This window comes from Lepisosteus platostomus, chromosome 2, assembly GCF_059453375.1.
Source record: "Lepisosteus platostomus isolate fLepPlt1 chromosome 2, fLepPlt1.hap1, whole genome shotgun sequence".
Classification (NCBI taxonomy): domain Eukaryota; kingdom Metazoa; phylum Chordata; class Actinopteri; order Semionotiformes; family Lepisosteidae; genus Lepisosteus; species Lepisosteus platostomus.
The window spans coordinates 7,719,641-7,741,229 of NC_142612.1; the positions used below are offsets into that span (position 1 = coordinate 7,719,641).

Genomic DNA, 21,589 nt, shown 5'->3' on the forward strand with positions numbered 1-21,589 from the left:
GCGTCCATCTTCCAATGCACAGCCAGGAATAGCGAGAGTGCCAGGCTTAAATAGTGGGACAAAACAGGAGACAAAACAGGAGGCAGGTGCTCATAATCAACTAAAATACGAAAGGCCCAGGGCGCCCTTAAGTGGAGGGATTACGACCGTGACACATGGAGTATGTATGTGTTTGCATGGGTTTTCTCCAAGTGCTCAGGTTTCCTCCCACAGTCCAAAGATGTTCTGGTAGGTTAATTGCCTTCTGGGAAAACTGGCCCTGATGATAATAATAATTGCTCCACCACCACAAATGTGCAGCATCCACCTGGATGTTGCGATGGCAGCCATAGTGCCCCAGAACGCTCACCACACATCAGCTATCAGTGGGGAGGAGAACATGATGTGAGCGTGTGTGTGTTCATGTCTGTGTGTGCCCTGTAATGGACTGGCACTCAATCCAGGGTGTCCTGCCTTTCACCCGTTGCTAGCTGGGATAGACTCTGGCTCCCCCATGACTCTGTATTGGGCTAGAAAATGGAGGAATTATCAGTTTTGAATTCTGGTTCAGTTGAAAGTGTTTTATTTATTTTTGGGGACCTTAACATAAACAAACTGACACTGACTTTATAATAACAAAAGCCAGCAAAGAAAGGAAACAAAGCATTTACTATTAAGAAAAAGATAAAAGTTCTTTAAGGTAATATATTAAACTGACATCATTGATTGTCTACAGTACACAAAGAAAAGAGACTGTCACTTCTGCGTCCCACAAAAAAGAAAAAAATCAGAAACAGTTTACCTGACTGAAATTATTCTTGAATTATATAATATACTGTACTGTATATCTGCAATGCACCAACCTTGAGGCATTTAAATTGAGGGGGCGGAATAGTTTTTTTAGAAAGTTTTAAAAAAGTTTCTGAGGACAAGACAGCCATTTAAATAGTTTAGAAAAAAGGGTTTTGGCCAAGACAAAAATCCAAAGATAAGGAACATAATTTTCCCCTAGCTTTAATTACAGGGGGAAGCTGCCATGATAGTTTAACAATGCATGTTAAAAGATTTAATTAATTCTTTTAACTTTTTTGTATGAAAATGCCCCTTTCTTTAGAAATTAGTATCTAAACTACTGTACATTCATTCACACATGCTACTGCTAAAATAAAGAGCTCATATTAAGATAATTTCCATGTGTAGATTTCTTCATGTGAAGAGCTAGTGCACATACATATTTAGGAGAAAATCTCTAGAAAATTAGCTTTGTGCCTAAAACAAAACAGCCAAAGAGGCAGATAAAGTAAATTGAATTTACATGAGAATGATGAAAAATGTGGAAAATCCCCATACATTTTCACTTGGAGATCTGCATTGCATGCTATAATGTAAATGTGACAAATCTATGTATAGAGAGCTTTGGGACCATATGTGGAAAGTGTCTGGCACAAATTTCATTGTACTGTACATCTTCACTGGTTTTTAGCCAGGGGCTGGCTAATTACATGATATTACTGTATATACAGTATAGTAGTTTCAAAGAGAAATATTCTTGTTTTTGAAATAATAAATTAGCTCACTAGCGATTTCTTGCCTGACCAAAGATATTTAGAAAGCATCATGGGTAAGAACTTTAAGACATTCTTTTTGAAAAAAAAAAAGAGGAACCCAGCACAGGTTTATTTCATTAACGTACTGTAGCTCTGTGCTCTCAACAGTTTCATGAAAGGAAGATAATACCTGACAACTTTGTGCTTGAATAATTTTGACCCTCATCTTCCCCACTCGTTTACTTTACATGCTGATGGAAGAAAAATAATTTGTCTTGTTTTAAAACAAATTAAAAAGTGGAAATGTGAATAAAGAGATAGTATGTTTAGTATTTTCTTCGCATTTTGGCAGAGATCAGTGTCGTTCCCCCTGATTTAGGTGGTATGGGTGATGGAGAATTGCTGCAAATGTGATGTTGAGGGGAAGGAATAGTCTTCAGCCAGGCAGCTTTTATGCACAGGGAAGCAGAAGTGGGATATGAGCAGAATTGGGAATTTGACCTCCACACAAATCTCTGTTCAATAACAGCAATAAGAACACAACAATAACTCCACCTCTGATACCATTCCAAGATCACAGGTGCCAACCCAACTAGGATATTAAATGCAAAACACCAAGGATTGCCTGGTCCACCCAGTCACCCAGTCATGGGGAATTTCATTCAAACCAATTACACAGCCCAGTTCCAAATCAGAGGTGTATGAATTTCCAAGCTGCACTCTGATTGAAGGCCTTTACCAGTTGTCCGTACTGGGCAGCACTGTGGGAGGGGGGGCTTCTGCATGGAGTTTGGATGTTCTCCCTGTGTCCATGTGGGTGTTCACTTGGTGTTCTGGTTACCTACCAAAAAAGACATGTTGAGTGGGTCAACTGATGTGTCTAAATTGCCCCTGTATTTGTATGTGTGTGTGTTTTGCAATGAACCAGTGTTGTATTCAGCTGCCTAAGGTAAAATCCCACCTTGCTTCCTGTCCTTCTAGAAAGGGATCCTTGTTGCTGCAACCCTCAAAATGAATAAATGTCCTCCTATCACATGTCAATACTATCACACTGTAACACACACACAATCTCACACAGATTAATCCCTAAACATCTGGGTATATTTGGAAACACAATTGGCTCCTTAAATATCTCCTTAAAGACTCCAATAAATATGAGCAAAGTCTTATAACATTTGCACCAAAAATCCAAATTAGGGCAATATGTGATACTGTATATATACAGTATACTGAAAGGCATTTAAACACACTGTTGATATTCTTTTCATTTACATTAATTGACATTAATTATGCAGTCTATGCAGTCTTCCAAGGCACTTGTGTGTAACATGCTCTGTCTTTTAAGAAAATAAGAATACTGTATATCAGAAGTGACATTAAATATCTTAATGCAATCCAAGAGCCAAACATAGGCACTGATTGTATACAGACTGCTATAGGAATTTGGAACAAGAGGTGCACAGATATGTTATTGAAGCTAATACCCTGGTTTCTTTCAAGACATAGCTGGATGAGATCCTCAGATCAATTAGCTACAATTAACCAAATCAGCAAGGTGAGCCGTATGGCCTTCTCTGATTTGTAACACTTTTTATGACTATATAGTTCTGTTACATTTACAATGTTTGGTACAAGACCTGCCCCACCCCCTTTTTTAAGTGATCTTCTTATGAGGTTTACACAGAAAAAGTAAAAATATTGAGAGTTACTGGTGATTTAGTTAAATAATAGTATCTATTGGTACAAATATATTGCCTGCTTTTGCATTTGAATCAAGTGCTAAAGATTTTGTATGCTGTACTGATGAATTATTAGCAAACTACCCAAAATATACCAGATATGGAAACAAACTAGGGCAATGAAGAACCACCAATAACATAAATTACATGTTTTGTGACAAAAAGGGTTTTAAGCAGTTAAAACATTCATAATTAAAGTCAAATCAAGAAAGGACGGTGAATCTTACAATGACTGTGAGAGTTTAATGAAAAATATCTTTCAGATTTTGGGAACTGGTACATTTTGTTTGACAAATGTCTTGTAAAACATTTAACTGAAATATTGCGCATATACAGTATATACTGTACAACATAGTGGGTGTAGAATCCCTTGGACATCTACTGCATTTTGTTCTGTTACAACCTCGAATTTCAACACATTTTAACTGGATTTTTTGTATGATTAAAAAATATACCTAATACTTTGATGGGGCATAATCATTTGTACTGCAAATGAAAATTTAATGAGAAAAAGAAAACCGAAAAATACAGCTTGGACAAGTATTCAACCACCTCCGACACCTCAAACATTTAACATTTAGTTGCTCCATGTTTTGCAGCAATTACAGTCTCATGTCTTTTGCAGTATGTAGTAACCAGCTTTTCACATCTTACAGGTTTAATTTTCTCCCTCTCTTCCTTCGTTTCAGAGGCTTCGTCATGCCTTTTTGCATATTCAGTAAGAGACTTCATGTGAGCTTTTTTCAAATATGGCTTCCTCCTCACCACTCCACCACACAGATTTGTGGAACACCTGAGCTATTCTTAATTCACTCACAAATTCATTTATGAGACATTGTATGACTTTGAGGGCTGTTTTTGACCTCTTGACTGCTTCTCTGACCAATGTCTTTCCCAGCTGCTAAAATTTGGAGGTCGACTTGGTGGTTGAAGGTTCTGGATTGTTTTCCGCATCCTCTACTCGCGAGTGGATGAATACTTTTCCAATTAAGATTTTTAGGGTTTTTATGTTTAATTAATTTTTTTTTTAGCTCCACACTTTTAAATATTGTTGATATTGTAGAGGATCTTGTATGGATCAAAAGGACAAAAAATATAGTATGTAAGTCTACCAAAATACATAGGGAGTCAATACTTTCTACACCCACTACAGTATATATAATATTTATATATACATCCATAATTGTAAAGCTGACTGTTCCTGAAAATGGCAGTGGTGACATGGTTTGAAAGTTTTAGCTTTAATTAAAAACATATGAGGCAGTTGGTTAAGAACGTTAGTAACCTCCAGTATGTTTTATTTTTTACTTAAGCTAGATAACTTTTAAATAAAACGATTTTGTTTGCATTTTTTCAATGAAAGTTTAGTCTAAGGAATGTCACTTGTTTAATTCTTTGTTTAAAGGAATGCAAGCCAAAACATTGGAGACAAAGTATTGTACGAAGAAGGGATACCCTCATCATTCGGGAAGTTCGAGAAGATGACATAGGGAATTACACTTGTGAATTGCAATTTGGAAACTTTGTTGTGCGAAGGACAACAGAATTGACAGTTACAGGTAAGGAAAGCTACATTTCAAAGTTATATTTATGCTTTAAACAAACTTAGTTTTTTTACTGTGTAACACAGACCTTCTTTGCTTGTTATAATTGTGAATGAAAGATGATGAAGATTTGCATATGGTAATTGGATCTCAGAAATTTATAGTGGTTTCATTCTGTCATTCTCTTTTGATTGCAAGATTTTATGAACTTGGTTATTTCTTGCCTCCTAAGTTTAAACATATTATGCTGTAGTTGATGTTTCTCTTATCAGCTCTCATCAGGCTAATGAACTTGACCTCTGTTTCACTTTGCCATCTTAATAAAACATCTAGCATTTATAGGAAAATATTTTTACAGGGTTTTAGATTAGAATCTTCTCACTTAAGACTTTCAGATGAAAATACTTTTATAATTTCTTACCTAGTGCTTTATTTAATACCATATAAATGCAGGTATGTATTTAATATAAATAGTAAGTGGAAATATACAGTAGCACAATCTTAATTTACTTTGACACAAATCTTCAGTGCTAATGGGGAAAATACCCCAAGTACACCATTTCTAGAAGGACTATTGGTACCTTATAACAACATAAAGGCCATTCTGGGCCTAATAAATCATAATTTTACCAATAGTTTACTAATACTATTTTTTTTATTACAGAAGATGCCAGCATAATTTGCTGTAATGAAATATACTGTATGCTTTGTATTTGTGATAGTTAGCAAAAAAAAAAATTCCAGCATACACTATGCTTGTACAACTGCAAGAGAATCATAGTCAATATATTCTGAACTGCAGTGAACTTCAGACTAGAGTTTTTTTTAATTGCTGTATAAAGCTAAAAGTTTCATACTGGAATAAATTTGCCCGGATCTGCTTCAGCATTTTCTTTCACGTTTTCACATTTTATCAGCACATTTTCTTAACAAAGTGTCTTAAAATATTTAAGCATGAACTTTAAGCTTGTCTCTGCAAACTCGAATGTAACAAATTAAAGTCTATGTCCTTAATTTTGGAAGGCTTTCCTTCTGCAGTAGGTTTGCAAAGGTGCTTGTAGACTACGTGCAAGTAACGAGTGCCAAGTCAACAATAAATTAGCTTCTAAGATTTTTTTAGAAAAAAGTGAGTTCTACTTTATTTTCAACCTGGTCTGGAGTACCCCTGTGTCTTCAGTTTTTTTGTTCCATCAGCTCTTTGATTAATTATGCTAATTGATTTCTAGTTGGCTAAGACTTTTTGTTCTTTTGAAGTTCAGTATGCTTAGTAATGAACTTTAACTTTAATCTGAACCAACTTTAGATGTGTGGAGTATAAGTTATAAAGTGGGTTTGGCTAACGTTCATACAAAGAAGAAGAAGGTGTCATAAATGTCAAACTTCTATTGATTTTATTGCTTAAATTGTTGTTCCTTAGCCATGTGGATTTTCTCCAGGTGCTCCAATTTCCACACACAGTCGAGTGTCCACTGTTGAAGACAACTGGCATCACTACGCTGTCCCCATAAACATGTGTGAATGTGTGTGTACCCTAGAGTAGTAGTAGTAGTAGAGTAGAGTAGTGTCCCATTCAGGTTGTGTCCTGCCTTGCCCAAATTGTCGATTAGCCTGCAGCTCTTCATGGCCCTGTATTGGCCTAAGCAATTATTGAAAATAAATGGCAAATATTTATTTGTTTTAATGCTTCAAGAAATTTGGTTGAAATTTCAATATTTGGATTTACTTGAAACCATTTTCAAATACACTAATTTAATATTTTTAGAATATCTCATGATCTTTAAAATGCCACAAAAGCATTATAGAATGACTCACAGATGAGGAACATAAGACAGCTTTTAGTTTACGATTGGGGTGCAAATTATTTTACTGCTAGCTACTACGTAGCTCCAGATTCCAAATTGCAAGTGTCTTTGAAAATCCTTCACAGAAGTAGTAATTTTTATTGACATTCATAAAAAATTATTCATTTTTAGAGAGTATGCAAAAGCCGGCACAGCATAAAAAGTTAAGGGTAAAAAATGCAGTTTGTAATTTACACCTATCTGATTACAGTTTATAATTGCCAAAAAATATAGACCATGATTTCATTCAAGCACAATTTGAGCGATCAATCATGTTCTTCACAAGAGCAGATATGATCCTCCCTTATAATTTTTCTTGCTCTCAGAATTCATTTATATTGTGAAAAGGGACAGGCAATTACTGTATGGTGATTATGCTAAACAGTAACCATCAATATACTGCATTCATATTTTATGTTTCTTGATGTAGGCAGAGATGGAGTTTTAACTTTTTTGATTTGTTCTTAAATGGGAATGTCAATTATCTGTGCACAGCATGATCTTACAGACTATATTGAGTCCTTGCTTATTTCCTCTCTCTCCCTCTTATAATACTAAAATATCCTGTGTACTCAACCACTCAGAATGCACACCCGATAATACAGCACATTGCACTGCACACATCACATCACACATTTAGAGCTGCATGCTGCTCTGTTTTAAAAATGTTCTGTAGTTGGACTGCACTACTCTGTAAAACCGACAGGTGGAGCAGCTAATGCTTAACATGGTGTGTGGAAGCATTTGGGCTATCACTAGAAAATGCCTGGTTTCAACTCCCAGTCTATGCAGAGGGACAATCTTTTTCCAATGATAGAATGTTAGTTGTATACTGTTTAGACTTTTGTTAATTTTAAACTGTAAATATTAAATTAATTTAAAAAAGAAAGAAGTTCTATTTTACAATATAGTTCTATTTTACTCAGCGGGCTATATAAAAAATTGTCACTGTGATAAATCCTTGTTGAGATATTACAATATGAGTTTTTTTTTTTCTTCAATTACATGGTTCAGCATAAACATTCACATTTCCTGTTTGCTGAGAAGACAAAGATCAAAATATGATCCATCTTAGAGTAATATATTTCTGCAGGACTTCACTGAATGTGAGCAGAAATATGTGCCTTTTCATTTTGAAGAGCAGCCACCGGCCAATGGTATATCACTGCCCCTAGGGCAGAGGACTGAGCATTTAAATCAACGCTACTGACAGGCCAGTAAGGAGCATGACACCCTACCTCCTAACTAACTGAGGTGATGTAGGGCCAGCATGCCTCTTACACTTTTGTTCCCTCATGCAGGAAAGTGTCTCAACCCTGTCTTATCCCTTATCTCTCCATCTTATCAAGCATATTTGTATGTCCACATGGGAGCTGACTCTCACCTATGTCCTCAAATGATCCACACTCAGTGTCTATCTACAGAAAGAAAATAAATCTTTTCATAGAGCATCCTTTGCTCATTTTCACCAACCCTCTTGGGTTTGTATTTTTCCCTTTAAAGCTTTTATTTATTTTATTTTTTATTGTTACCTCTTTTACCAGGTGGGGGTAGTCTAAACACTTCCTTTTATACATTTCTTCATATCTTCAAGAGGTCTAAAGTGCTGCTTCGCCCTTTGCTTGCTTCAGAGTTCCTAAAAGAAGAACTTTTATTTCTGTAAATTTGGCTAGAAACTGAGTGTGTCTCATTTTTCCTCCTTATGCTTCTTCAGTGTGGCTTCTTCAACACCCCCATACACACACTTCTGTTCTTTTTCAGAGGAGCTTGCACCTCTTTTCACTCTTTATTAATTTTGATTCTCGTGGTGACATTTGTTTCTCTGTTCTTACCTGCTTTTTTTATTTGCAGGTTTAAAAGAATACACAGGTAATTAAGGAGAGAAATAATAGCAGGCTTGTGAATGCTGGGCTGCACTGCAGGCTTTTATTTTATTTTAATGCCTGCTTTTAAAAAAGTGCTGTATTTGGGTGTTCACGGTTTGCTTGAAAATATTCATTTAATTAATAGAGTATATATTATTTGTGAATAAACAAATGTAAACATCTTTGGTAGGTAGTGATCATTTTTACAAGGTTCTGTAACCATGCCTGGTTTTCCCAGTTGTACTAACTGTAAGAAGAGGCTTTCCGTGGACAAAGAAGATGGTCATGAGTCTTGAATCATCTACCTGAGGCTCAGAACATGTTGCTAGCGTACTTGTGGTCTATATTTTTGGTTTCCTCTGATGCTACTTTTCAACACTGGTTTGTGCTCATCAGGTGATGGATGAGACATTGCTGAAATTCTCCAAGGCAAAATCTGAAGATTCCTTCTTTCACACCCCATTTTTTACTGCTGTGTAAACCTTTATCTAGGAGCCCTCTGCCTGCTTTTGCTCATTGCCGGTTACTGGAGCTTTCCCAAATCTCACTTACCTGATACTATGCACAGTATGATTCTACAAATGATCAGTTTTGCTCAGCTATTTGAAGGTTAACAGCACGTTTTTCTACCTTTTTCACAGCAGTGCCCTAAGCAACAGATGTAGGCACTGGATGCTTTTGTTCCCACTAGGTCAGAGGAAGAGTTTGATTACCCAGATGCACTTTCCTTGGCAGATTCTAGGAGGAATTTGATTTCTCTGTGGTGCAGACACCTGTGATAATTGATTGTACTTAGAAAGCTATCTCTTGGGTTTTTATCTCTAACATGACTTTCATGACAGGCTCTAAGCCCCATGAATCTCTGCTGTCCATGTTTATCTGGTCACTTCTAGGCAGGATCATGATAATCTTACATGTAGAGTGGTCACTGCAGTACTCTTTGCTTCAGAGACCCCTCCCAATAGACTCGGGTGGAAGAAATGGCCACTCTTGAGCAGACTATAGCTCGACACTTTTTCTGATTAAGAAACTTGAGGCTAATACTTCCAAGCAATAGGTAGAAGTGGCGTGCTTCACCAGTTTCCCATTTGCAGACTCAGCAGTTTCATCCAATTTGTCACCTAGGCCTTCTATGTGGTGTTTTTTTCAGTGTTTATGAGGATTTGGGAAGTATTTAGTAAAAGACTCAAATGAAGAAGTTGAAGAAGATCACTGTTTATTTTGCTACGCTAAAAAGCGAAAACATGCATATGCACATTTAACTGCACGTTGAGACTAAGACGATTAGGAAAAAATAGAAACATAAGTAAAAATAAGTGACGTTGCTGTTAATGCCTTTATACAGTATACCTCAAATGTGTGTATGTGTAAAAATCATTAAGTATTACCAGGTACATTTTGCAGTAGAATCAATAATGTAAAGATAATGTGAGATGGTTCTTTTCAAACTGCATGCAGTAAAGTATAATTTGTATTAAGAATAAACCATAATGAGAGCTAAATGCAAAACAGGAAGAAAAAAAAAGAAAATTAATCAAAGGAGTCAATGGTCCATAATCCATTACAAAGATCTCCAGTGATAAATGCAAGAGATGGTGATAAATATAACCTCTGTTACCATTTAGCTGCCATTGTTATTCTATTAAAGTACTGATCACTGCTGATAAGAGCATAAAGCCATCAGGCAGTACAGCAGTGAAAAAATTCGCCATTTATCTGTTGCAAGTATACACAAACCAATGAAAGTATTTATTATATAATAGCACAGCGATGAACCACTTTTCTGCATCATTTTGCTTTCACCCTTAGTTGTTGTTGAAGACAGACTAACCATCGGTGATCCTTTTTTCTGTATTCCCATTGCAGTGATTTCAGGCTCTAAATCATTGGATTTCAAAGGCTTCATAATTTAAAAATGTTTAATCTTTAAGAAAGTTGCTTGCAAAAAGGGTATTTAATGGTTTCTCAAAAAATGTAAGGGGCTATTTCATTTACTGAAAGAAGATTTTAAAGCAATTTGTCTTCCACAAAACTGTCTTTCATGTGGTGAAATTGATAAAAGCAGGTTTTTGAGTCAAACGTTTAAACTAAATCACCTATTACTTTTATTAATTTAGTTCGCTCAGTGCTCAGACCTTTTCAAACACTCTAGTACAACATCTTGAATGTGTACGAGGGATAAAATCTTTAGAGTAGGTGACAAGTCTGTGGTTTCTTATATACCTTTACAATTATATATACACTGTATACAGTACATCCTGTCCACGCAACATCAAAGAATATATCAATGCAGTTCATATAAACAAATCTATGAAGTGTTCTAAATGCCATAAGTGTAATACAGTATCTCAAAAAACAGTTTTATATTGTTCTTTCGTTTACTTTTTAAAATAAGATTATGTTCTTGATCAGTAACAAGCATGGTGTGGCTCTGCAACTCCAAAAATATTGCTTTCTCCATTTTAAATGCACTTGACTATCCCAAGAAATTATATGAAAGCTGCTCATAATTAACTAAAAATTTGCAAGTGTACTTTGCTAATAATATACAGTGGGGGCGTGTCCAGTGTGGAGGCGGAGCCCTGATAGACGAGCGACGCCTCGCCTTTGTAGTCCCAGCTGTTTTGGCTTCCATCTGGTGAGCCCCAGCTGGGCGGGTCCTATAAAGGCACACTGGACACGCTCAGACAGGATGAAGAGGGCCACCCCGGAAGGGGGGAGGAGTTTTTCTTTCAGTTTCATCGGGGCAGGCATATACACGCTTTTGTTACGCTCTCAGTTCTAGTTTTGTTTTTAGTTTACATGCCCTGCTCACCAGACTGGACCCTGCTAAATAGGGTACTGCAAGTCCAGTCTGGGCACTGCTGTGCTAGAGGCTCTTTTTTCCCTTTTTTAAATAGGGTGAGCCTACCCTGGAGGTCTTTTTGTTAGTTTTACTCTCTTTTGGTATGAGTTTTGGTCCCTGCTAACCTCACACCGGTGATTCTGTCCCCTCACCTGGGGCGTTGACTTTTTACCAGTGCTCACCGCGTATAACAGATTTCAGTTATTTAATGTACTTATTAAATAAATACACCAATAACTGACCGTCACAAAAAACATTTTTATTTCTCATTTGAGCTCTTTCTGATGTGTCATAATTCTTAAAAGTTCTTATTTGCGGCAGGATGTTTAGAAATCTGTAATCCAAACATTTCCTTGTGACATTCATAAGTCTAAAATTGACAATAAGTCCTCAGTCGAATGTGTGGTGAAACTGATGAATGTGAGGCAGATTTCAGTCACTTGTTTCAGATGGAGAATAAGGTTATTGCATTATATATTTTTTGGATCTTTCCTATAATGTAAACTCTCATATGAAACATAATTTAAAACTGAATTAACTCTCACCGTTTGTGATAGTTCACAGGTTATCTAGACATGCAGAGCTTTTGCATTTAAAAGGCTCCTTAAGTAGAAGACCTAGAACTCTGTTATAGACTTCCTCAGACAGTTACATGCTATTAGAATACTAAACATAGTTGTAAGATGACCCCATACATATACCTGATTTTTAACGACCCCTGTTATTGCTGAAATAGAAAAAAGGTCATTTCGATTTCATTTTCTTTTAGACTTGTAAAATTTAATGGCTTTATGCTCCATTGTGACCTTCTAAAATAATGTAGAGAGCTTTGAGTTATGTGCTGAATTTAATGTGTAATATGTGGTTTATACCTTTAAAACTTCCAACAAAATGATTTAACTTTAAGTGACTTCCTAACATGTTAATGTAATGATCTTAAATATACAGTATAATATCATTATACTGTACATGTGGCATGCAGAGAGCTGTGAAGAATTCTTGCTGAGTTTCTGAGTTTCTTGCTGAGAAAAAAGGACATATGGGTGAATCTTTACAAGGGCACTATGCAGAAAGATGAGATGCTCAAATCAGATGAAGATTTTATTAACTTTAAATTAATGTCCTACTTACTCATGAAAGAACTCATGGCACTCTTAATTAGAGAGAGGATGTTAGCCCCAGTGAACTGGGGTTAAAGTCTATTCTGTGGTCAGACAATATGGTCTATATAAAGTTCCTTCTTAATTACCAAAGTAATTTCTTCCTTCTCAAACTGATGTGTTGTGTACTAGTGCTGCTAGTGTATAATGGATGCCACATGTCACCCATGTGAGTGCTGCACTTCAATTGTGGGTGCATTGGATTCACTTGTATATTTTATGCATTTTTTTATATGTTTCTGTATACAATAGGTGAAAATAAATTGAATATTTAATAGTAGTAGGAGGAGAAGTGATATGACTATGTTATTCCTAATCTCTAGGAGATATGCTTTCTGAATAGCTAAATGAGTTACAGTAAGAGTTTGGAACAAACTTACACAATATATTACTTGACTGCCAACAGATCAATGCAATGTTCATCTTTACTGAAACCAATAGAAACTTTTTACTACCGTCTCAAAATAAACTACAAGTTGTGTTGTAACTTAGAATATGTTCAAATTAAATTGGACTGTTTACAGAACTGTATTACCAACTTTCCCTCGGAAGTTAACAAAATCACTGTTTTTATCATGTATTAATTGGTGCTAGTATTTAAAAAAAAGTGGGTACCTTTCTCAAAAATAATATTTTTAATTTCCTTTGCCAATTTAATTTTTAAATGATCACAGTTAATTTTATAAGAGGTCTCCACACATTCACTGCTTATGCTGGAGTGGAAAGTGTAAGCAAGGGAAACAAAGGCGAACAGGCAAGCTGCAGGTGAGTGTAGCAAACAGGGGCAAAAGGCAAAGCGTAGTTCAGATTAATAATAAGCAGGGCTCAAAGCCAGGTGCAAAAGTAAGGCTGACGTAAGCAAGCAAGGTTCGTGGCCCAGGGAATTGCAGTTCAGACGTACAAGGGAATTGGTTTGTATCTGAAATACAAGGTCAAAACAAAGCAGGTCTGAGAATCCAAGCAAAACACACGACAGGGAACTAAGGATGTAGAGAACTGAAGACCTTGAGACGCTCTGAGTAAACACTATCAAACAGCACAGATCATTGGCAGATCAGACCTTAAGTAGCCTGCTCCATCTGAGGCGGGGAGGTCGTGATTGCCCTCAGGTGAAGCAGGCTTCCTGTCTATGGTACCAAGGCAACCAGTACTAACTGACAGGTGAGTAGAGCGCAACTGACTGGCATGGTAACTCTACCTTATTCCACAGTGCTTACAGTGTCGGTGAGCATGATATCTTGACTTTATAATTATACAACAAAATTGTAATTATAATGTTTACCACTTGCATTTTCCATGCATCTATAATTTTAAATCTTACATTTTACTATCCCCGGGCTTTTCTTGATAAGAGTAGGGAGTTATCCCGGTTTCCGAGACAAATTTCCCCCCTCCGCCTTTAATGTGGCCTCCAAAGTGCCCCCATGTATAATTGTCTTGCACTTGCCCTGTGATGGACTGGCGCCCCATCCAGGCTGTACCGTGCCTTGCGCTCGTTGCTTGCCGGGTAGGCTCCGGCTTCCCGCAACACCGTATGGTATAAAGCAGTTTGGCAACTGACATTACTTTTTACTTAGGAAAGCTCTTATCTTGCACTTTGAGCTTACTTCATTTTTCATTTTATGTTCTGAGAGAGATCGTATCTTGTATGATGGCTTGGTATCTCGATTAGCATTACTGCCGTGCAGAGCTGGGGCACTGAGTTCAGTTTATGGGCTGTTACCTGTACAGAGTTTCTGTGTTCTCCCGGTGTTTGCCTCGGTTTCCTCTGGCTTCCTCCATATAGTCCAAAGGCATACTGGTAGGTTAATTGGCTTGTGGGAAAATTGGCCCTGGTGTGAGTATGTGTGTGTTTGTGTCTGTCTGTCTTTGCCCTCCAATGAACTGGCACCCCTATCCAGGCTTTGTCCTGTCTTGCACCTGTTGCTTCCTGAAATAGGCTTTGGCTCTTCTGTAACATTGTACTGGATAAAGCAGTTAGAAAATTGATAGATTTTATCTTGTTACTGTATATGTACTTGATAATTACCTAATGTTGATGTATGTATCTTTACATTAATAATTGTGATTTCCTGTTAACATGTCAACATATGTGTTAACATTCTAAAATTAGATTTTTTTTGTGATTATAATTTGAGACTGAAAATTACTGATCTCAATCAATTTATTGTGCGCGTAAAAGGGGACATTAAGATGCTGTAAGATAATAATAATAAGGCATATACTGTATATTTCATATATATTTAATTTAAGATTATACACTTAACAAGATGGACCTCACCTTTCATTGTATTAATATGAGCCCTTTCATTTTTTGTATTTTATGTTCTTGATGTATGTTAATATTAATTATAACTACAGAATCTGTGAAAACGTATTGGAATGTTTGCTAGGGTATATTGTGATTTAACTATGGTTCTTTTAAATCAGACTTGATGAGATGGGGAAAAAATGCACTTGTACATATCAGTATTTCCTAATGAACTGCTCTCTACAGTCAAAATGACTGCGGTATGTCATTGAGTGGTGTCTAGATGTATACTCTGTTGTGCCTTGTGTGACAATAAAGCATAACTGAGACTGACACCATTTTCACACAGCACTTGTTATTTTAATGAAATGCTACCAGACTAAAATAATTGTTGACATTCTGTTATTAAGAACATGATGAGTCAGACAAATGCAGTTAAACTGTCATTTGTTACATGTGTTCTTGAAGTCTGACTTCCTAGGTTGTGCTTTTGTAAATCAAAGATTCCAGGAAGTATGGCCCTACACTATTACACTGTAATACTTTAGCTTTGACATTGTTAAGCTTATTACATACTTTTGTCATGTAGGTGCTACTGTTGATTTACTGTATTTGTAATGCAAAGAGAAGTAGAAGTATTTATAGTTGTGATTCTGTGTACTGATCAAGTTACAAAAGCATTTAACTACACATTATAGTAAACTTTGCCGTGCACACATCCCTACTGCTATACTATTGATAGATTAATATATTTAAAGAATGAAAAAATATATAGAGGCTAAAATTCATATCACGTTCCTAAAATAAACTGAAAGCAGTGGATGTGTGTGCAGTTTAAACCAGCTGTGTGTTTGATTTGATAATTGCTGCTCATACTTGTAGTCATTTGCTTGTTAAATGGATTGTGGTCAGAGTATCAGTAAGATGCAATCTATTCCAATTTATTTTCAAAGCAGCACTCCATTTGTTAAAGTCCTCTTATTCCCAACACACACATGCACACAAACCATTTCTTTTGCTGAAAGTACAAAGCCTTATTTCAGGGTGTTTTATATTGAAGACATAAGCTCAAATTTATGTGAGAAAAACAAAAATATAGAGTCAATTACTCTCCATTTAGGTGGGCCTACAATGCTGAATCATTTTAAGGCTTTAGCACCCTGGCTTACACTTGAGATGTGTTTCATGAAGCCTTTCATTTTTATATACAGCACTTAACTCAGTGTGTGAGAGCTTCCTGTAATCTCGATTCTGTTCCACAGGATCAATAAACTCTTAAATCTGGGTATAATTAATTACATTGCCACATACGGACATACAGCAGCATAATTGTATGCTGTGTCGGATATATTTCAGATATGCAAGCTATTTGTCAATTGTCTTGGGTGTCTGCTTTGGTTACTTTATTGCCCCACAGGTTCTCTGGCACCTCTTGTACTCCGAATTAGAAGTGAAAGAGGGAGAATATCTTAAAGAGTTTGTTTTAGATCTGAAGTAACAAGAACAGTAAAATATGAGAGGATGCATTTATCACATCTACTCCATTTGATCCTTAGTAGCTATTTGACCCAAAGAAAATCATCCTTTAATCACACCTACTGTATATAAAGACTGGTTATTAACAACGTGGCTCAGTAGTTGTTCCACTCCCACTAATCAACTTGGATACTCAGACCCCAATTGCGTGGAGTCCAGATGACTCAACATCTTGATTTGACAAATGTGAGGTTGGAATTTCCTGGCCCTGATGATTTAATCTGTCCAAGACTGTATTATAGATAGACAACAAGAGAGACTTTATATAGCAGACGATGTTTCAAGTGCAAAGACTGAAGGAAAGCAAAGTTAACATTGCAGAAAAATCTTCAAAACCTGTATTCTCCATTGAGAAACAGAAAGCTGTCAGGTATTGGGCACAAATTGGACTCAGGTTAACTGTGGGCAAAATATTTTTTATATATATTTTATATATATATTGAATTCCCCCTTTCGATCTGTCAGGTAACATTTGTCTCACTTGTTTATTTGGAGGCATTCATGTGCTGAAGACAAAAGCTTTTTTCTTTCCTCATTTTAGGTGTGCAGACCTACCTGTGTAGGATTGCTTATGACATGACAACCACCATTTTTCACAGACAGAGATGTGTATCCACTTCTGAATGGCAAAAAAAGTTTTTAAGCTGTACACAGTAGCCTGTAAATATTAGTTTATGAGTTTTATGCTTTGTAAGTTTACTTTCATAAATAATTGTCTTTTGGGTTCTAAACTAGCTTTGTCTCAATCACCAAATTGTTCAAAGAAAACTAAAGAAATCCTTTTAACTCACTTAGCTTTCCCAGATGACTGGGGGTGTTTTCTTTTTTTAATTGCTTGTAGTCAATCAGGTGTCAGGATGACTGGCACTTGACCATTATTTAGCATGCTGTCTACTAACAGTAGTCAACTTAACAACAACAAATATTTATAGTAAGTATATAGTACAGTATATAGTAAGTATATATGTATATTGGAAGTACTGTAGAAGGAAGGTAATTACATTCTTTATAATACATTTGTTATAAGGTAAAATTGTCATATAAATAATCAATATTTTCTTAAAGTATACACATGAAATACCTACAGTGTAGGCCTGCACAGTAAGTGTTAATAGAGAGGGGTTATTCATTGTACAGGAGCGATTAAGATTTGATGAAAGAGTTGGTGAAATCTGAATCAGTCATTTAGTCACACAGATAACAGATGCTGGTTAAGCACAGAGCCATTTTTTATTTTTAAATGTAATTGAGCAATTGAATAATTATATACAATAATCATATACAGTAAATCCATAAATAGAATGTGGACATAAATACAAAGAATGGATTTAAAATGTTATAATATTTTCTAACTCTTCTTCTTCTACATGTACAGAGACTGGACAGAAGTAAACAAATGAACACATTCCTAAGAGAAAAAGACTTATTTTGTCAATGTGTATAGCAAAGCACAAACAAAATCTGACAGGAGTTATACCCTTTTCCTCATGCAAGGCACCATCCATATCGATGTGGAAAGCTATAGAATTATTGCCGAGCAGCTACAGTACGTGCAAAGTCTCTTTGATCCAGCTGTTGAGTACAGAAAATAAAGTGTAACACCTGCACCAAATGAAACTGTTAGGTCTACCAAAGAACAGGCTTCTGCCATTCATTTGGATACAATACTATAAATATAAAAAAGCTTTTGCTTTACAAAAATAAAATGTACAAAATTACAAAGAAAGTACAAGACCAAAAAACTGATTTCCACATGGAAACCCAAACTATAATTTTTCACAAAATATTTTGAGAGTCTGGAACAAACTACCCAGCATTAATCTTGAAGCCGAAACCACTGCTTCTTTCCTGAAACTTCTGGATTAAATCCTCGGATCAATTAGCTACTAGCAACCAAATGAGCCAAAATGTACAAATGGCCTCCTCTAATTAGTAAATGTTTTTGGGTTCTATAATGTGGATTACTATGGCATGGGTATAGGAGTACTGTGTGCAAAGCTTCCTGCTCTCTCTGGATTTTTCAACCAGTAAAGTCTACTCTGGTACCTACTGTATGACCAAGCTACTAAGGCAGTGTACCTTACAGCAGCACTGATTTAGCCATCTGTACAGTAGAATTATTCTGACCTTGTCTGACAGCATTTTCTTGATGCGTTTCTAGTATTTGTAAAAATTTTAAAAGTTTATATATTGCTCAGTACTTCTGTTTCTAATTTCCTATATTTAAAGATATGGAGCAAGAACATTTTCTGATTTCAATCTAAAATACTTCTGGGGTCATAGATGATCCTGTGTACAAGGCTATGTTAGCACTATGAAATGAGAAGATAAGAGTATAATCAACAGTATTTTTGAGAAACGGGAAATTTCACATTCACACATGAAACTGTTGGAGCCAGATCTGATAAACAGCTGTCTATCTGGGACAGCCCTCCGCATATATTTTAACAGATATACAGTGGTCCTTAAAACATTCCATTATGCTAGTTCACAAATTCCTAATCTAGTCTTCGGAAGTGAATTTCTGTTGCAGTGCAATTTATGTGGCCAAATTTGTACATGAACCTGAGTACTTGAAAAACTGACCAAGTTATTTAGCACTGCAAAACTTTGTAGACCACTGAAGAGATCCATTATTATAGTAATTGTTAGAATTACTGTAGACCTAAATGAGGGTTCTGATGATGCATATTTTGGTTTCATTTTTTATAAATAAAAGTACAGTTACCAGTAGAAAACTCTAGCCATATGCAATTAAATTATTTGATCGATCTGACATTTCCTTACAACAAAAAACACAGCAACATACTGCTATCGAACAGCTAAAGTATATATATATATTTGATTTGTACTGTTATCGTTGGTGAAGCAGGAAAATCACAATACAAGTTGCAGCTCGGCAACACTTATTAAATGTGTTATTACCTAGAAATGTAAGATGTAAAGTCAATTACAGTAAAAGCAATTTTGTGATTGACATGGTTTCCTCAGACTTCAGCATATATTTACATAGTTTAATTGCTCTTAAAATATTTTTTTATCGTGCTTCATCCTTGAAAATTAAAACGTTGTGCAGAGCCACTATTCTTTTAGCGACAAGGAAATGATAATAAAACTATTGCCTCGTAGTGTTTATTTCAGGAATAACTTTAATCCGGGCTATCACTGTGCTTTTAAACTGAGACAAAGAGAAAAGTTCTTTGAAAAGTTGTTAATGATACTTTACTTAACCAGAGAAGTCAGCTGGGAAATTCCCATTTACAATGACGGCCAACCATGAAGCGTACACCATTGTAACGCAGAAGACAAAGCAGTGAAAGAAAGAAAAGAACAATCAATAAAAGTAAGTAACATAGCAGGATGTGGCACTGTTAACAAGTGCAGGTGTCAGACAGAAAAGATTTAATCATACAACTGAAAACACCCTCTGATACGAACATGGATAGTTTCAGCTTATCCTGCAGATTGTTCCAGTCATTGGCAATGGCAAACTGAAATGGCTTGAAAGTCAGTAGTTACTCTTGGGAGGTTCAGGTTGCTAAAAGTACTTCTTCATCTTGAATGGTGGGATGGTACAGAGAAGTGCAATAAATTAAAATAAGAAAGTGTTTTCTCAATTCATCTAGCATGCAGAGAAGGCCAATAAATCAAACAACATAGATCACAGTGATGAGTGTGATATACAGTAGGGTGCCAGTGATAAATCTTATATCAGAATTGTAAAAGACACAGAGTTTCCCAAGAACAGCTTGAAAGACCATTCTAAATAACACCATGGCATGTATATTTGACCTAGGACTATATGAAGAACTATATTTGCTAGAACTAAGTTTAGATTGGCATTTCATTCTTGGCATTTAGATTTATAGCTTCAAGATAGGCTTAGGAGTAATTTGTGAATTGGTTGATTTTGAAAGTAGAGATTCAGTAACACAATCTGATCTCGGCTAATGTTTATGATCTGACTAGTGTAGACCTAATTTGTAAATTGTGTCATCTTCAGAATTAATAAAAAGCACATGAAAAGGCCCCATTATGTTGAGTCACACATTGAAAACTGTGCTCCTTTGTTATAGGTTAAAGACAATCAGTTGCCATTTAGGACTAAGTTCTCAAGACACAGGACATTAGACTGACAGTGCTGTATCAATGTCTAAGCAAAGTGGAAGCACCATTGTTTAGTGTTCCAACCTTACATATTCCAGTAGTACAACACTAGTCCTAATAGGTTTTTGTTTGGTTTGCGCTAAACTATATTCAGTTTCACAATCTCCATTCCTAAGACAATTCTAACAAGTTGGAGAGACCAAACCAATGTGTGTGAGTGCCGAAATGTGATATCTCGTGCAGTGTATATCTCACTGCATGCTGATACATACTCTTGAACAGAAGGAGGCGGATGATATATTTGCAAAAGGTGGCAATTGCTCAGCTCCACTCTGTATCACACCACCATAGCTGTATAATTTATCTTCATTGTGATCAGGTTGAGATACAGGCAATAAATCTCAAGTGACCGGTTAAAGCCTTATTGGTAACCTGCTTATTGAAAATGCTGCTTTCTGTACGATGACAAACAATAACGGGTACATCTTCATGAGCCCTTTGTAAATCTTATTGACGGCAAATACTGTACGTCAAGAGCTTAGGAGTTTGTTGCTTTATATTCTAAAAAGAATGAAGAGCTTATTCGTGAAAAATCGTGAAAACGTTCAAACAAATAGGATGCATAAATGAACTAAATCATAAATAAAATTGTGTTCTTTTCACTTGCAGTTTATCAAGACAATATGTATGTCTAATATTTATTTTTAATATTTATGTATGTCGTAAAGCAAATATTAAAGGTAGCATAATATAAGTCAATGTTTACAACTTGTTTACAATATTACACTTGAGCTAGACAGCCATGAGCTAGATTTCCTGAATCTTTGGTTTATCAGTAGGTCTCTGTGATAGACTGTACACAGCCAGATCAGCTTGAAATTCTTCCGAGAACTCTCCTTTCAACGTCATGAAGAATGGACTAATGTAATTTCTTATTATTTTCATCATCACAATTTTGACCTACCACAATCCTTCATTCAGTATGTGTTGTGTCATTCTGACAGCTACAAAACTGGGATGAAGAATTTATTAATTTATATTATTGTGTTGGAGAAACATTATACCGGATATTTTGATAACATCTCCTTTCAAAATACTAATTATTTTTTATCATCTAACTCTTGAATTATGTCTTCAAGAGAAGATGGCTCTGTTTTTATTCCCTTGCAATCCAG

The 21,589-nt window shown here is 35.8% G+C and overlaps 1 protein-coding gene across 2 annotated transcripts in view; it reads left to right on the plus strand.

Moving 5' to 3' along the window:
* The window catches only part of LOC148675837 (interleukin-1 receptor accessory protein-like 1), a 519,844-nt gene that overhangs the window by 249,549 nt on the left and 248,706 nt on the right, over positions 1-21,589 (plus strand). For both annotated transcript variants that reach the window (XM_088648704.1, XM_088648715.1), the window contains exon 5: positions 4,671-4,824. In XM_088648704.1, the coding sequence (XP_088504830.1) occupies positions 4,671-4,824 (154 nt within the window). The remainder of the gene's footprint in view (positions 1-4,670; positions 4,825-21,589) is intronic.